This window comes from Coregonus clupeaformis, chromosome 5 (genome assembly GCF_020615455.1).
Source record: "Coregonus clupeaformis isolate EN_2021a chromosome 5, ASM2061545v1, whole genome shotgun sequence".
NCBI classification, from domain to species: domain Eukaryota; kingdom Metazoa; phylum Chordata; class Actinopteri; order Salmoniformes; family Salmonidae; genus Coregonus; species Coregonus clupeaformis.
The window spans coordinates 12169710-12183635 of record NC_059196.1 but is presented as its reverse complement, the minus strand read 5'-3'; the positions used below and the strand labels follow the sequence as shown (position 1 = coordinate 12183635).

The following is a 13926-nucleotide window of genomic DNA, read 5'->3' as shown; positions in this document are numbered from 1 at the left end:
GGGCTCACTCACATTTTTGCCTAAGAACACAGCCATGAATAAAGAATGGTACCAACACATCCTCCGAGAGCAACTTCTCCCAACCATCCAAGAACAGTTTGGTGACGAACAATGCCTTTTCCAGCATGATGGAGCACCTTGACATAAGGCAAAAGTGATAACTAAGTGGCTCAGGGAACAAAACATCGACATTTTGGGTCCATGGCCAGGAAACTCCCCAGACCTTAATCCCATTGAGAACTTGTGGTCGATCCTCAAGAGACGGGTGGACAAACAAAAACCCACAAATTCTGACAAACTCCAAACATTGATTATGCAAGAATGGGCTGCCATCAGTCAGGATGTGGCCCAGAAGTTAATTGACAGCATGCCAGGGTGGATTGCAGAGGTCTTGAAAAAGAAGGGTCAACACTGCAAATATTGACTCTTTGCATAAACGTAATGTAATTGTCAATATAAGCCTTTGACACTTATGGAATGCTTGTAATTATACTTCAGTATACCATAGTAACATCTGACAAAAACATCTCATAACACTGAAGCAGCGAACTTTGTGAAGACCAATACTCGTGTCATTCTCAAAACTTTTGACCACGACTGTACACGCTGAATAACATAACAAAACGTCAAAACTAGGTTTAGCCATCATATAGCTACCTGGGGCGGCAGGTAGCTTAGTGGTTAAGAGCATTGTGCCAGTAACCGAAAGGTTGCTGGTTCTAATCCCCGAGCTGACTAGGTGAAAAATCTGTCTATGTGTCCTTGATCAAGGCACTTAACCCTGATTGCTCCTGTAAGTCGCTCTGGATAAGAGCATCTGCTAAAATGTAAATGACAGTTAACATTGATAAGTGTCATTAACCAGGTTTCCATCCAACCTTTTTAAGTAAGGATCTGATGGAAACAGCAAATGTTGACTAAACAAAATACGCTAGACAAGGTGGCATATTTTTGTTTCGGTTAAATTAATAATGAGAGAAATGGTGGTGGAAAAGTTTTTATGTGCAAATATTGATATAATAACAATCATATCGAAGTAAACTTGGAGTCACGCGATGACATATGTGGTTCTCCCATTATGACTCGGGAAAGCATGCAGTTTATTACTAGTGATGAGCTTATTCTGGTGACATGATGATAGATGCTTGGCTGCCTTTTGACAAATTAAAATAATCTTGCTCTTTTGTCCATAATAATCTCATTATGTAGGCTGTACCCGCACTGTATCTGCGAACTGTTGGCTAGAGCGCTTGTGCCAATACCGGAGTGGGCACATTCGCTAAACAACGCAACATTTTTTTGTGACTAATCCATCAGTAGAGATGAAAATGCGATGGAAACCCATTTAAACCTCTGAATATCTAAGCCTTAGGAGCCCTGTATGTACAGTACCAGTAAAATAATTTGATACACCTACTCATTCAAGGGTTTTTCTTATTTTTTACTATTTTCTACATTGTAGAATAATAGTGAAGACATCAAAACCATGAAATAACACATATGGAATCATGTAGTAACCAAAAAAGTGTTAAACAAATCAAAATATATTTTATATTTGAGATTCTTCAAAGTAGCCAACCTTTGCCTTGATGACAGCTTTGCACACTCTTGGCATTCTCTCAACCAACCTCATGAGGTAGTCACCTGGAAAGCATTTTAATTAACAAGTGTGCCTTGTTAAAAGTTAATTTGTGGAATGTCTTTCCTTCTTAATGTATTTGAGCCAATCAGTTGTGTTTTGACAAGGTAGGGGTGGTATACAGATGATAGCCCTATTTGGTAAAATACCAAGTCCATATTATGGCAAGAACAGCTCAAATAAGCAAAGAGAAACGACAGTCCATCATTACTTTAAGACATGAAGGTCAGTCAATCCGGAACATTTCAAGAACTTTTAAAGTTTCTTCAAGTGCAGTCGCAAAAACCATCAAGCGCTATGATGAAACTGGCTCTCATGAGGATCGCCACTGGAAAGGAAGACCCAGCGTTACCTCTGCTGCAGAGGATAAGTTCATTAGAGTTAACTGCACCTCAGATTGCAGCCCAAATAAATGCTTCACAGAGTTCAAGTAACAGACACATCTCAACATCAACTGTTCAGAGGAGATTATGTGAATCAGGCCTTCATGGTCGAATTGCTGCAAAGAAACCACTACTAAAGGACACCAAAAAGAAGAAGATAATTGCTTGGGCCAAGAAACACGAGCAATGCACATTAGACCGGTGGAAATGTGTCCTTTGGTCTGATGATTCCAAATATGAGATTTTTGGTTCCAACCGCCGTGTCTTTGTGAGACGCAGAGTAGGTGAATAGATGATCTCCGCATATGTGGTTCCCACCGTGAAGCATGGAGGAGGAGGTGTGATGGTGTGGGGGTGCTTTGCTGGTGACACTGTCAGTGATTGTGCATATGTGGGAACTCCTTCAAGACTGTTGGAAAAGCATTCCGGGTGAAGCTGGTAGAGAGAATGCCAAGAGTGTGCAAAGCTGTCATCAAGGCAAAGGGTGGCTACTTTGAAGAATCTAAAATCTAAACTATATTTTGATTTGTTTAACACTTTTTTGGTTACTACATGATTCCATATGTGTTATTTCATAGTTTTGATGTCTTCACTATTATTCTACAATGTAGAAAATAGCAAAAATAAAGAAAAATCCTGAATGAGTAGATGTGTCCAAACTTTTGACTGATACTGTATATATTTGATAGAATATTGAATTTGGCCCAAAGAAATGCATTCATAAATGGCAAAAAATTAAGTTGTTCAAATATTCATAAGGAATAAGGTTTTTAAGTGTCTGTCCTGTATCTAGGAGCTATGAGAAAGCTCAGGATATATTGTTGTATTTTGGACACATATTTAACCCTTTTTTTTTGTTGGCACAAAACCACCTCCTTACTTCCATTCATTTGTATGGGTTACCTTCAGACGAGTCCCGTGACACTTGTGGGAGTCATAGATCAAAACGGAAAACACCATCGTGTCCGTGAGAGTCTCCCCTTTCCATATTGGGGTCATATTAGTAGCCCAAATTGTGCGGACGGTACAGACGTTTTCTTGAGAAGAACGATTTTCGGGATGTCTCCTGGTCTGACAAACAGCGCTGTAGCTTTGCCACTTTCCACCGTAGATGCAGAGGGCCAACATAGGTGGATGTGGTGGGTTGAGACGCAGCCCATGCATATCTCTACCTTAAACTGACGGATTTTGATGAGGATTATTTTATTATGTTAATTTGATTGACTCTTAAGGACCATTTAACTTGTATTTTCTTTTTCAGTACATGGGAATTTAACCTTAAAAGTTATTTTTATGTACACTATGTCATCAGGTACAGACGTTTATCAGCAACAGGTCCATTTGATCTAAACACATCTCTGGTGGAAATATCTTTTTGAATATTCGCATGAAAATCGGTTCAAATTAGATGGAAATCTAGCTATTTGCTGTGATGCTCTACTAAGTAGATATTGGACCCAGACTGTGTTTCTGACCTCATCTCAAAACACAGTCTGAATGAATTACAGTTGAGAGCACCACTCTTGAGACCTAGCTTATCCTTTCACCTATCAGTGGCCATCAGGGGAGAGAGACAAGATAATGCAAGCCATTCCCCTGCGGAGACAAAGACCGAAAAGAAAGGAAAAAAAGAAAGTCAGTCAACAGAATTGGGACATAGCCACTTCTGTAGAGCAGCCAATCATTTCGGAGTGCTTTGCATGCAGCCCGTCTGGTCCCACTGCCTGGCTGCAGTTTGGAGCCTATTCTTATTCAAGCTCTGGTAATGCTGACTTCCTGCCTGTGTGCTCATTGAGATCACGTGATGATGGAGCGCATCTCATTTGGGCTCTGGCTGCCTGCTCAGCGCTCCTCACACCTGTCAAATGCCTGCTCTCCTCTCCCACACACATGCATGCACGCAGTACGCACACACACAGCAGAGACGACTGGTGGCGGGGAGAGTTTATTGCAGGACTTTTTATTTATTTTTGCCTGACAGTCTGAGTAAGCGTCAATGTCTGGTTTCTCATTGGACCAGAGAGGCTATACTCCATAAAAACAATAAATACATACATAATGCAAGAAATACATGCATACAAAAAATACGGAATTAGCCATTCCACTCTGATGGTCTCTGTGACCTTTGCCAAGGTCACATGACTATTTCAAGGGGATATAGTGTAATCAATGCTAGGCCTATGTCTATGTCCTATGTCCTACTCCTTTGTCACACAGAGCTAGAGTTACACACACAGGTGAGATCTAGAGTGAACTGGGATCAGCTGTTCAGTGAGCTCACCTCAGCTCCCCTTTCTACCAACACAAACCCACAGAGTTTAGACTGAGAACAGTGGACTGGGAGAGCAAGTCCACTGCTGCCCTGTACTCTCCCGGCCTGGCCGCCCTCCTTTATATCTCTGGCTTTATAGGTCTTCTGCCACAGACAGAACCTGATAGCCAGGTATTGTTTACTCCCATTCATTCATTAACGTGTACAATACAGTACATCCATTCAGTTGCCCCCTTTATTTGATTATTTATTATTACTTTTTTTGCTGCTCGCTTTATGAATAAGTAAATAGTGTATTTGGTTTCCCTGTAGTTAATTATTTAGACAGCAGTGATACAGGCCTCTTCTCCCAGTGCGCCGAGAGCGCCAGACCCGTGTTTTAGCCCGTTCCTAGGCAACCGGGTGGATATAGTCAGGCATCAGTAACAACCTAATGACAGCAAGCATGCGAGGAGAGTGCAATTTATGCATAAACACTGGGCTACCATTTGCATGAACTTGCAAGGGCTTAATGAAATTTTTTTGGAATATTCTGCACCTCTCGCCTCGAAACTGGAACATGTGAAATATCACAATGCTATCACAATTGTTAGCCTACTTCTGGTTTAAGCCTTTATCGAGTATGTAAGTGCAAAGAATCAGTGATGTTTGCTGTCAGTTGTTTTGGCTTTAAACAGTCTCATAGAGGCTCAATGGTCATAGGGCAATTTAGCTCTGCGTGATGAGACGCAGGGTCAATCAAGGAGTAAATAAATGATTGAACGTATTGGCTTGGCTGCGAAAGGGGCTACTTAATCGATTCAGCCTATTGATCCAGAGATGGTCTGCTGTGATAAGAAAAGGGGGGCATTTAAATGAAGAATTGGAATGAAGACCTGATTGGAATTGTTTGACCTTTCTTCAATTTGTTACAAATGAGGCTTCATAATACATTAGGCCACTGAGTGACCAAATAGGTATAGGGCTTAGCTATGGTTGCTCAAAGCGTGTCTCGTGGTTACATTATGTTTGGGTAGGCCCACACCACAACGTTAAGGTTAACGTCTTCAGTATTCTGACAAGGACATTGGCTCTGGTTTCAGTGGGTGACACTGGCGGCTGGCATTAAGCATTATTAATGACCAAGGAAATTCACCTCCAGGCTAGGCGTTAATTATATCGCTAGAGAACTTGTAGAGAGAGAGCACAGGCAGGGTGTGTGTGTGTGTGTGTGTGTGTGTGTGTGTGTGTGTGTGTGTGTGCTTACGCGCGTGCGTATGTGTGTGTGAGCGTGTGTTTATTGTTGACTTCACGTGGTTAACCCATTACTCCCCTGATTGGTATGAGAGAAACCTCATAGAATTAGTTGTGATTAGATTGCAGTGCCACAGAGTCCCTTCCCCATGTTGTTTTCCAGCTGATTGTGGTCTACATTGTAATCCCATTTGCATCGACATGTTTGAAATCCCAAACGCCCATGCTTTTTCCTTGTGTTAGTCTAGCTAATACATTTTGACATTACACTGTTATTATGCTTGAAATTAAAATGCAATTACATTTCATTCACATCAGGTCTGCTATCGTCTTGTCATGTTGCTGTATACTGTAGGCCCATTTTAATCCAGTCCACACTGATACCCTTAGAGTTGCCATTTTCTCATTTGTCTCTACATATATCTGTGCGATGTCAGGGGTCCTGTGCGTCAGGTGCAAAGGGCACCCCTTTTTGTGACTGCCCAGACCCAGCAATTCCGAGCCTTCTCTTAGAATTACATGGGTCTTTCTTTAAAAGGGTAATTGCCATTCGCACCAGATCCTTCTCAAAGCAACTGGGTGTCACTTCTTTTTACAATCAGTTTCTCCTTTGCATTGCAGGATTAAAGCGAAAACAACATTGATGTTGTTTAACCAACCAAGTTTACATGTGGGCTACTCTTAGCGTCTCTCAGTGAATTATAGTCCAGGAAAATGTCAAATCAAATCAAACTTTATTTGTCACATGCGCCGAATACAAGTGTAGACCTTACCGTGAAATGCTTACTTAAAAGTCCTTAACCAACAATGCAGTTCAAGAAAGAGTTAAGAACATATTTACCAAATAAACCAAAGTAAAAAATTATAAAAAGTAACACAATAAAATAACAATAACCAGGCTATATACAGGGGGTACCGGTACCGAGTCAATGTGCAGGGGTACAGGTTAGTCGAGGTAATTTGTACATGTAGGTAGGGGTAAAGTGACTATGCATAGATAATAGACAGCGGGTAGCAGCGGTGTAAAAACAAATGGAGGGGGGGTGGGGGGGGTGTCAATGTAAATAGTCCGGGTGGCCATTTTATTAATTGTTCAGTAGTCTTATGGCTTGGGGGTAGAAGCTGTTAAGGAGCCTTTTGGTCCTAGACTTGGCGCTCTGATACCGCTTGCCGTGCAAGGGAAGAGAGAACAGTCTATGACTTGGGTGACTGGAGTCTTTGACATTTTTTGGGGCTTTCCTCTGACACCGCCTAGTATATACAGTAGGTCCTGGATTGCAGGAAGCTTGGCCTCAGTGATATACTGGGCCGTACGCACTACCCTCTGTAGCGCCTTATGGTCAGATGCCCGAGCAGTTGCCATACCAGGCGGTGATGCAACTGGTCAGGATGCTCTCGATGGTGCAGCTGTAGAACCTTTTGAGGATCTGGGGACCCATGCCAAATCTTTTCATTCTCCTGAGGGGGAAAAGGTGTTGTCGTGCCCTCTTCACGACTGTCTTGGTGTGTTTGGACCATGATAGTCTGTTGGTGATATGGACACCAAGGAACTTGAAACTCTCGGCCCGCTCCACTACAGCCCCGTCGATGTTAACAGGGGCCTGTTCGGCCCGCCTTTTCTTGTCGTCCACGATCAGCTCCTTTGTCTTGCTCACATTGAGGGAGAGGTTGTTGTCCTGGCACCACACTGCCAGGTCTCTGACCTCTTCCCTATAGGCTGTCTCATCATTGTCGGTGATCAAGCCTACCACTGTTGTGTCGTCAGCAAACGCAATGATGGTGTTGGACTCGTGTTTGGCCACACAGTCGTGGGTGAACAGGGAGTGCAGGAGGGGACTAAGCACGCACCCCTGAGGGGCCCAAGTGTTGAGGATCAGCGTGGCAGACGTGTTGTTGCCTACCCTTATCACCTGGGGGCGGCCCGTCAGGAAGTCCAGGATCCAGTTGCAGAGGGAGGTGTTTAGTCCCAGGGTCCTTAGCTTAGTGATGAGCTTTGTGGGCACTATGGTGTTGAACGCTGAGCTGTAGTCAATGAACAGCATTCTCACATAGGTGTCCCTTTTGTCCAGGTGGGAAAGGGCAGTGTGGAGTCCGATTGAGATTGCGTCATCTGTGGATATGTTGGGGCGATATGCGAATTGGAGTGGGTCTAGGGTATCCGGGATGATGCTGTTGATGTGGGCCATGACCAGCCTTTCAAAGCATTTCAGCTCTTGTAGATCAGAAAAAGAGGTCCTTGTTTTCATTTAATAATAATGTAGGGCACAGGCTAGGACATGTCTTGCATGTGGCTTGTATGATAACCAACCTTAACTCTAACCGGAAGGCTTGTGTTAGCTTTCCGAACTGATGCCTTGGCTTTAGCTCAGCTGAATAACACAGTTTGGTGCAGAATAGCCAACATTGTTCCCCACTAACCACCCCTTTCCTCTGTCTCTTCTCTCCAGTGTTCAGGGAGCCCTATACGGTGCGGGTGGCAGACCAGCGGTCCATGCGGGGCAACGTGGCTGTGTTCAAGTGCCTCATCCCCTCGGCCGTGCAGGAGTACGTCAGCGTGGTGTCCTGGGAGAAAGACACCGTCTCCATCGTGCCAGGTAGGAGCATCTCAGATTTAGACCTGAATTAATGGAAATTGAAAAATGGGCTGATTGGTTGGCTTGTTGGTTGATTGGTTACATGAGCATGAAGATGGCAAATCTTCAATATTTTTGGCCCAGATCTTAAAAGTACAAATGTTATTTCCAATGTGGGATGGACATCCATCAACAAATACATTCACACATTGAAAAGAAACCTCACAACCAATCACCAATGCATGTGAATGGGATTGTTGACTGATTGGCTGTTTGCTTAATTCATTGGCTGATTGATTGGTTGATTGGTTGGTTATATGAGAATGAAGATGACAAACAGTGTTAAACAACTATTATTTCTGTACATTGAATGTGGGATGAACATTCACCAGCAAACACATTCACACAGGGAAATGAAAACATATTCCATAAAAATTCATAATGATCTGACTCTGGACTATAACACCAACTGGATTGTTTTGTGTGTGCATAATGGTTTTTGAATGTTGATTTTGGGCTCCTTATTTAAAGTAATATCCCCCTGTTTTTTCCCATATTGCTGGTTAGACTCTCAGACCCCCTTTAAGGTCATTTGGAGGTCCATTAATCAGCACTAATCTGTTTTGTGGTTTTAGTGGCATGTCCCATTTTGCCTAGACCAGAGGGGGGAGTGGGTAAAAAATTGTCAAATTATTCAAAATGGAGTCTCATGAAATGGCCTCTCATGGGGTGATCTGTGGCTAGTCACTCATTGCCGTGTTTAATAGCAGTGTGAGGGGGATAAATCAGACATTAGAGCTGACGTGTGTGTGTGTGTGTTTGCGTGAGTGCTTGTGTATGTGGGTGTGAGCGTGTGGGTGTGAGCATGCGTGTGTGTGTGTGTTTGTGTGTGCATGTGTGTGTGTGTGTGAAGAGGCTGTAATTCAATGACTATTGCCTCATTGTAACTCATTGGATTGATGGAGTGGACCTGTTTACCCACTGATCACATTCAGACCAAAGAAACAGGCCATGACACACAAACTGTTTTTATATTCTGGCTATGTCACTATCTTTGTCCTACATTTGTAGGGATGTGCTGTCAATTTTCCTGCATTATAAAAATAGCTGGGTTTCTATTTGTATCTGTGTTATAACTGCTAAAATGCTGGTACAGAATGTGGATATGTGTGTGTATATGTGTTGCACTGTGTGTTAAAGGTTGCTCTGGAGTCCAGTAATAAATGGAGGAGTGTCAGATAAGACTGCTCAGGTCAGATGTTGTTAAATAGGCTCCAGCTCTCACCTTCTTCTGATACTCAGCTCCCCTTTCATCTCTCTCAATGTTGTTGTTGTGTGTGTGTGTGTGTGTGTGAGTGTGTGTGAGTTTGTGTGTGTGGCTCCGTCCTTCACATGGGAGCACTCATTGATCAAGAGCAGCTGCGTTTTGTATGTGTGTGAACAGGGCCCGAGGGGGGTTTCCAGACTGAATCGATAAAGCTTGCTGTCGGATTCCCCTGTCCCTTGTCACGGATACCTCAGTGTGAGTGGTGAGATCCAGTCAGCCTGTGTGAATGATGGATGGAGGGATGGATGGATGTGTGTGCCTGCTTGCCTGCCTGCCTGTGTGCCTATGTGTGTGTATTTCATTAACATCTCAAATCAAATCAAATGTTATTTCTCACATACACGTGTTTAGCAGATGTTATTGCGGGTGTAGCGAGATGCTTGTACATCTAGCTCCGACAGTGCAGTAATATCTAACAAGTAATATCTAACAATTTCACAACATATACCCAATACACACAAATCTAAGTAAGGAATGGAATTTAAGAATGTATACATATATGGACAAGCAATGACAGAGCAGCATGGACTAAGGTACAGTAGAATATTGTAGAATACAGTATATACATATGAGATGAGTAATGCAAGATATGTAAACATTATTAAAGTCACTAGTGTTCTATTTCTTAAAGTGGCCAGTGATTTCAATAGGCAGCAGCAGCCTCTAATGTGCTAGTGATGGCTATTTAACAGTCTGATGGCTCTCGGTCCTAGCTTTGATATGTATTAACTGTCAGGCCTTGTATGTCCTCTAATGATTTAAATCTCCATACCGTGGCTTTGTAGACAAACAGGGACATGCTGGTGTTGGTTTAGCAGATGGGTGTATTGATATAGACTGTAACACCAGTTCACTTCACACACCCGAGGTGACTCTCTGCCCCACTGAGCATGGGAGGGCAGATCATTAATGCTGAACTGACTGAGTCACAGGGCAGTGGAAGGCAGTAGACCCTCTGCCCTCCGTAGCTGACTATATCCCTACTCTGAAGTCTTCAACTACTATTATAGGTAGTTGGATAAAGCTGATGGGATATAGTGGGCATCTCTCTCTCTCTCTCTCAATTCAATTCAATTCAATTTCAATTTAAGGGCTTTATTGGCATGGGAAACGTGTGTTAACATTGCCAAAGCAAGTGAAGTAGATAGTAAACAAAAGTGAAACAAACAATAAATATTAACAGTAAACATTACACTCAGAAGTTTCAAAAGAATAAAGACATTTCAAATGTCATATTATGTATATAATGGTGTTTGTTCTTCACTTGCCCTTTTCTTGTGGCAACAGGTCACAAATGGGTCTTGCTTTTCTTCTTGCAACAGGTCTTGCTGCTGTGACGGCACACTGTGGTATTTCACCCCGTAGATAAGGGAGTTTATCAAAATTGGGTTTGGTTTCGAATTCTTTGTGGATCTGTGTAATCTGAGGGAAATATGTGTCTCTAATATGGTCATACATTTGGCAGGAGGTTAGGAAGTACAGCTCAGTTTCCACCTCATTTTGTGGGCAGTGTGCACATAGCCTGTCTTCTCTTGAGAGCCAGGTCTGCCTACGGCCGCCTATCTCAATAGCAAGGCTATGCTCACTGAGTCTGTACATAGTCAAAGCTTTCCTTAAGTTTGGGTCAGTCACAGTGGTCAGGTATTCTGCCACTGTGTACTCTCTGTTTAGGGCCAAATGGCATTCCAGTTTGCTCAGTTTTTTTGTTAATTCTTTCCAATGTGTCAAGTAATTCTCTTTTTGTTTTCTAATGATTTGGTTGGGTCTAATTGTGTTGCTGTTGTCCTGGGGCTCTGTGGGGTCTGTTTGTGTTTGTGAACAGAGCCCCAGGACCAGCTTGCTTAGGGGACTCTTCTCCAAGTTCATCTCTCTATAGGCTTTGTTATGGAAGGTTTGGGAATCGCTTCCCTTTAAGTGGTTACAGAATTTAACAGCTCTTTTCTGGATTTTGATCATTAGCGGGTAGCGGCCTAATTCTGCTCTGCATGCATTATTTTGTGTTTTTTACGTTGTACACTGAGGACATTTTTGCAGAATTCTGCATGCAGAGTCTCAATTTGGTGTTTCTCCCATTTTGTGAATTCTTGGTTGGTGAGCGGACCCCATTATATCTCTCTCTCTATGTTTCTTTCTCTGTGTCTCTCTCTCTTTCAGATTCAGATAAGCTTTGAATGACAAAGCCACTGTTGCTAACACAAAGTGAGATAATGATATCAACAATAACAGTACAAAAAAATGTTTTCTAATAATAATAATGATAATAATAGTAGTGACAGTGATTTGTATTTGTATTTATTAGAGATCCCCATTGCCTTGGCAGTAGCTACTCTTCATGGGGTCTAAACATATTAAGTCCCTTACATTACACATGAAACAAAAGATAAAACAGAACATTAGAGAAAGGGGAAAATATATGTAAATATGACAACTTATATGTAAATAGAAATAATACAAATGTAATAATCTAAAAAGCATTTTGCTTTGATATGTAAACAAAAACATTTAAAGATATACACTAAGTGTACAAAACATTAGGAACACCTTTCTAATATTGAGTTGCACCCCCCCTTTAGCCCTCCGAATGGCCTCAATTCGTCAGGGCATGGACTTACATGGTGTCGAAAGCGTTTCACAGGGATGCTGGCCCATGTTGATTCCAATGCTTCCTACAGTTATATCAAGTTGTCTGGATGTCCTTTGGGTGGTGGACCATTCTTGATACACATGGGAAACTGTTGAGCGTGAAAAACTCAGCAGCGTTGCAGTTGTTGACACACTCAAACCGGTATGCCTGGCACCTACTACCATACCCCTGTAGCTCAGTTGGTAGAGCATGGCGCTTGCAACGGCAGGGTTGTGGGTTCGTTTCCCACGGGTGGCCAGTATGAAAATGTATGCACTCACTAACTGTAAAGTCGCTCTGGATAAGATAAGATTTACTAAAAATGTAAATGTAAAAACTTTTCAAAGGCATTTAAATGTTTAGTCTTGCCCATTCACCCTCTGCATGGCACACATACACAATCCATGTCTCAATTGTCTCAAGGCTTAAAAATCCTTCTCTAACCTGTCTCTTCCCCTTCATCTACACTGATTGAAATGAATTTAACATTTGACATCAATAAGGGATCATAGAATTCACTTGGTCAGTCTATGTCATAGAAATGTTTTTGTGAGTGTGCGTGTGCGCGCACAAATACACATGCAAGCACACACACACACACACCGACTTGTGCACATGGTTTTGTGTGTGTGCAAACAGTGCATTCGGAAAGTATTCAGACCCCTTGACTTTTTCCACATTTTGTTACGGTACAGCCTTATTCTAAAATTGATTACATTATCTTTTTTTCCTCATCAATCTACATATAATACCCCATAATGACAAAGCAAAAAAGTCAAGGGGTCTGAATACTTTCCGAATGCACTGTATAGGAGTGTGTGAATTAGTGTATGAGTGTATTAAATGTTATTTTATGTATTATTTAACGTGTATTTAGACTGGATACAGAAATTAAATTATTAAAAATGATTCAATAATTTAACAAATAGATAAAATAACAAAAACATAACACAATGAAACAAAACACTAACAACCGCTAAATCTATCCCATGTCTCTCTGGTTGTGGCACATAGTGACACATTTAGCTACTAGCTTAGCTGGATGGGGAGTTCATGTACATCAGGGATTCATCTAAAGTTTGGTATCTATTTTTCAAAATCTGGGTAGTATGTTTCCCTTAGGTTGTCATATTTTGGGAAGGAACACAGGAAGTGAATCTCAGTTTCTACCTCCTGTAAATCACAATGCCGACATATTCTCGGATCTTTTAGAAGCCAAGATTTAAGGTGTCTTCTTCTTTCAATTCCCAGACTCAAGTCTCTCAGTCTGTATTTTGCTGCCAGAATTTAAATGTTATTTTCTGCACTTGAATGTGCAGAGGGAAAAGTCACAGCTCTGACCTGCAGGTGTTCTTTGGAGTATTTCGGTGGACACCTAAAATACTTTAGAAAAATTTGAACTGAAATTTGTCAATGGGGCCTTTTTCCCATTTGCTGAAGATAAGATGAGAGATGGGTCCCCATACTTCGCTACCATGCAGTATTATTGGTGTCAGAATGAAATTGACAATTGTAACCACATTTTAATGGGATATTTGTATTGCTGAATTTCTATTTGATATCATAGAATGCTTTTCTGTTTTTTTCACTCAGGGCATTTGTAGCCAGGCTGAAACTCCCTGATGAGCTTATCTCCAGGCCCAGGTAATTATAGCTGGTACTGTGATTTAGTTTAGTTCCACTGTAGGTCAACTGGTAGCGGTTTCCCTGAGATCTGGCTTACTGCTGAAAGATCATAATTGAAGTATTTTCTAAGTTTACTGTTAGTGCCCCTCTTTGACAGTACTGCTGTACAGGGGATAGGCTCTGTTGTAATCCTTGTTCTGTGGGTGACAACAAAACTAAGTCGTCAGCGTACAACAGGCACTTAATCTGT

The 13926-nt window shown here is 41.9% G+C and overlaps 1 protein-coding gene across 7 annotated transcripts in view; it reads left to right on the top strand.

Annotated features, from left to right (window-relative positions):
- Window positions 1-13926, top strand: part of LOC121562156 (Down syndrome cell adhesion molecule-like protein 1 homolog) — a 143514-nt gene that overhangs the window by 13831 nt on the left and 115757 nt on the right. For all 7 annotated transcript variants that reach the window (XM_041874540.2, XM_041874535.2, XM_041874529.2 and 4 more), the window contains exon 3: window positions 7975-8121. In XM_041874540.2, coding sequence (XP_041730474.2) covers window positions 7975-8121 — 147 coding nt within the window. The remainder of the gene's footprint in view (window positions 1-7974; window positions 8122-13926) is intronic.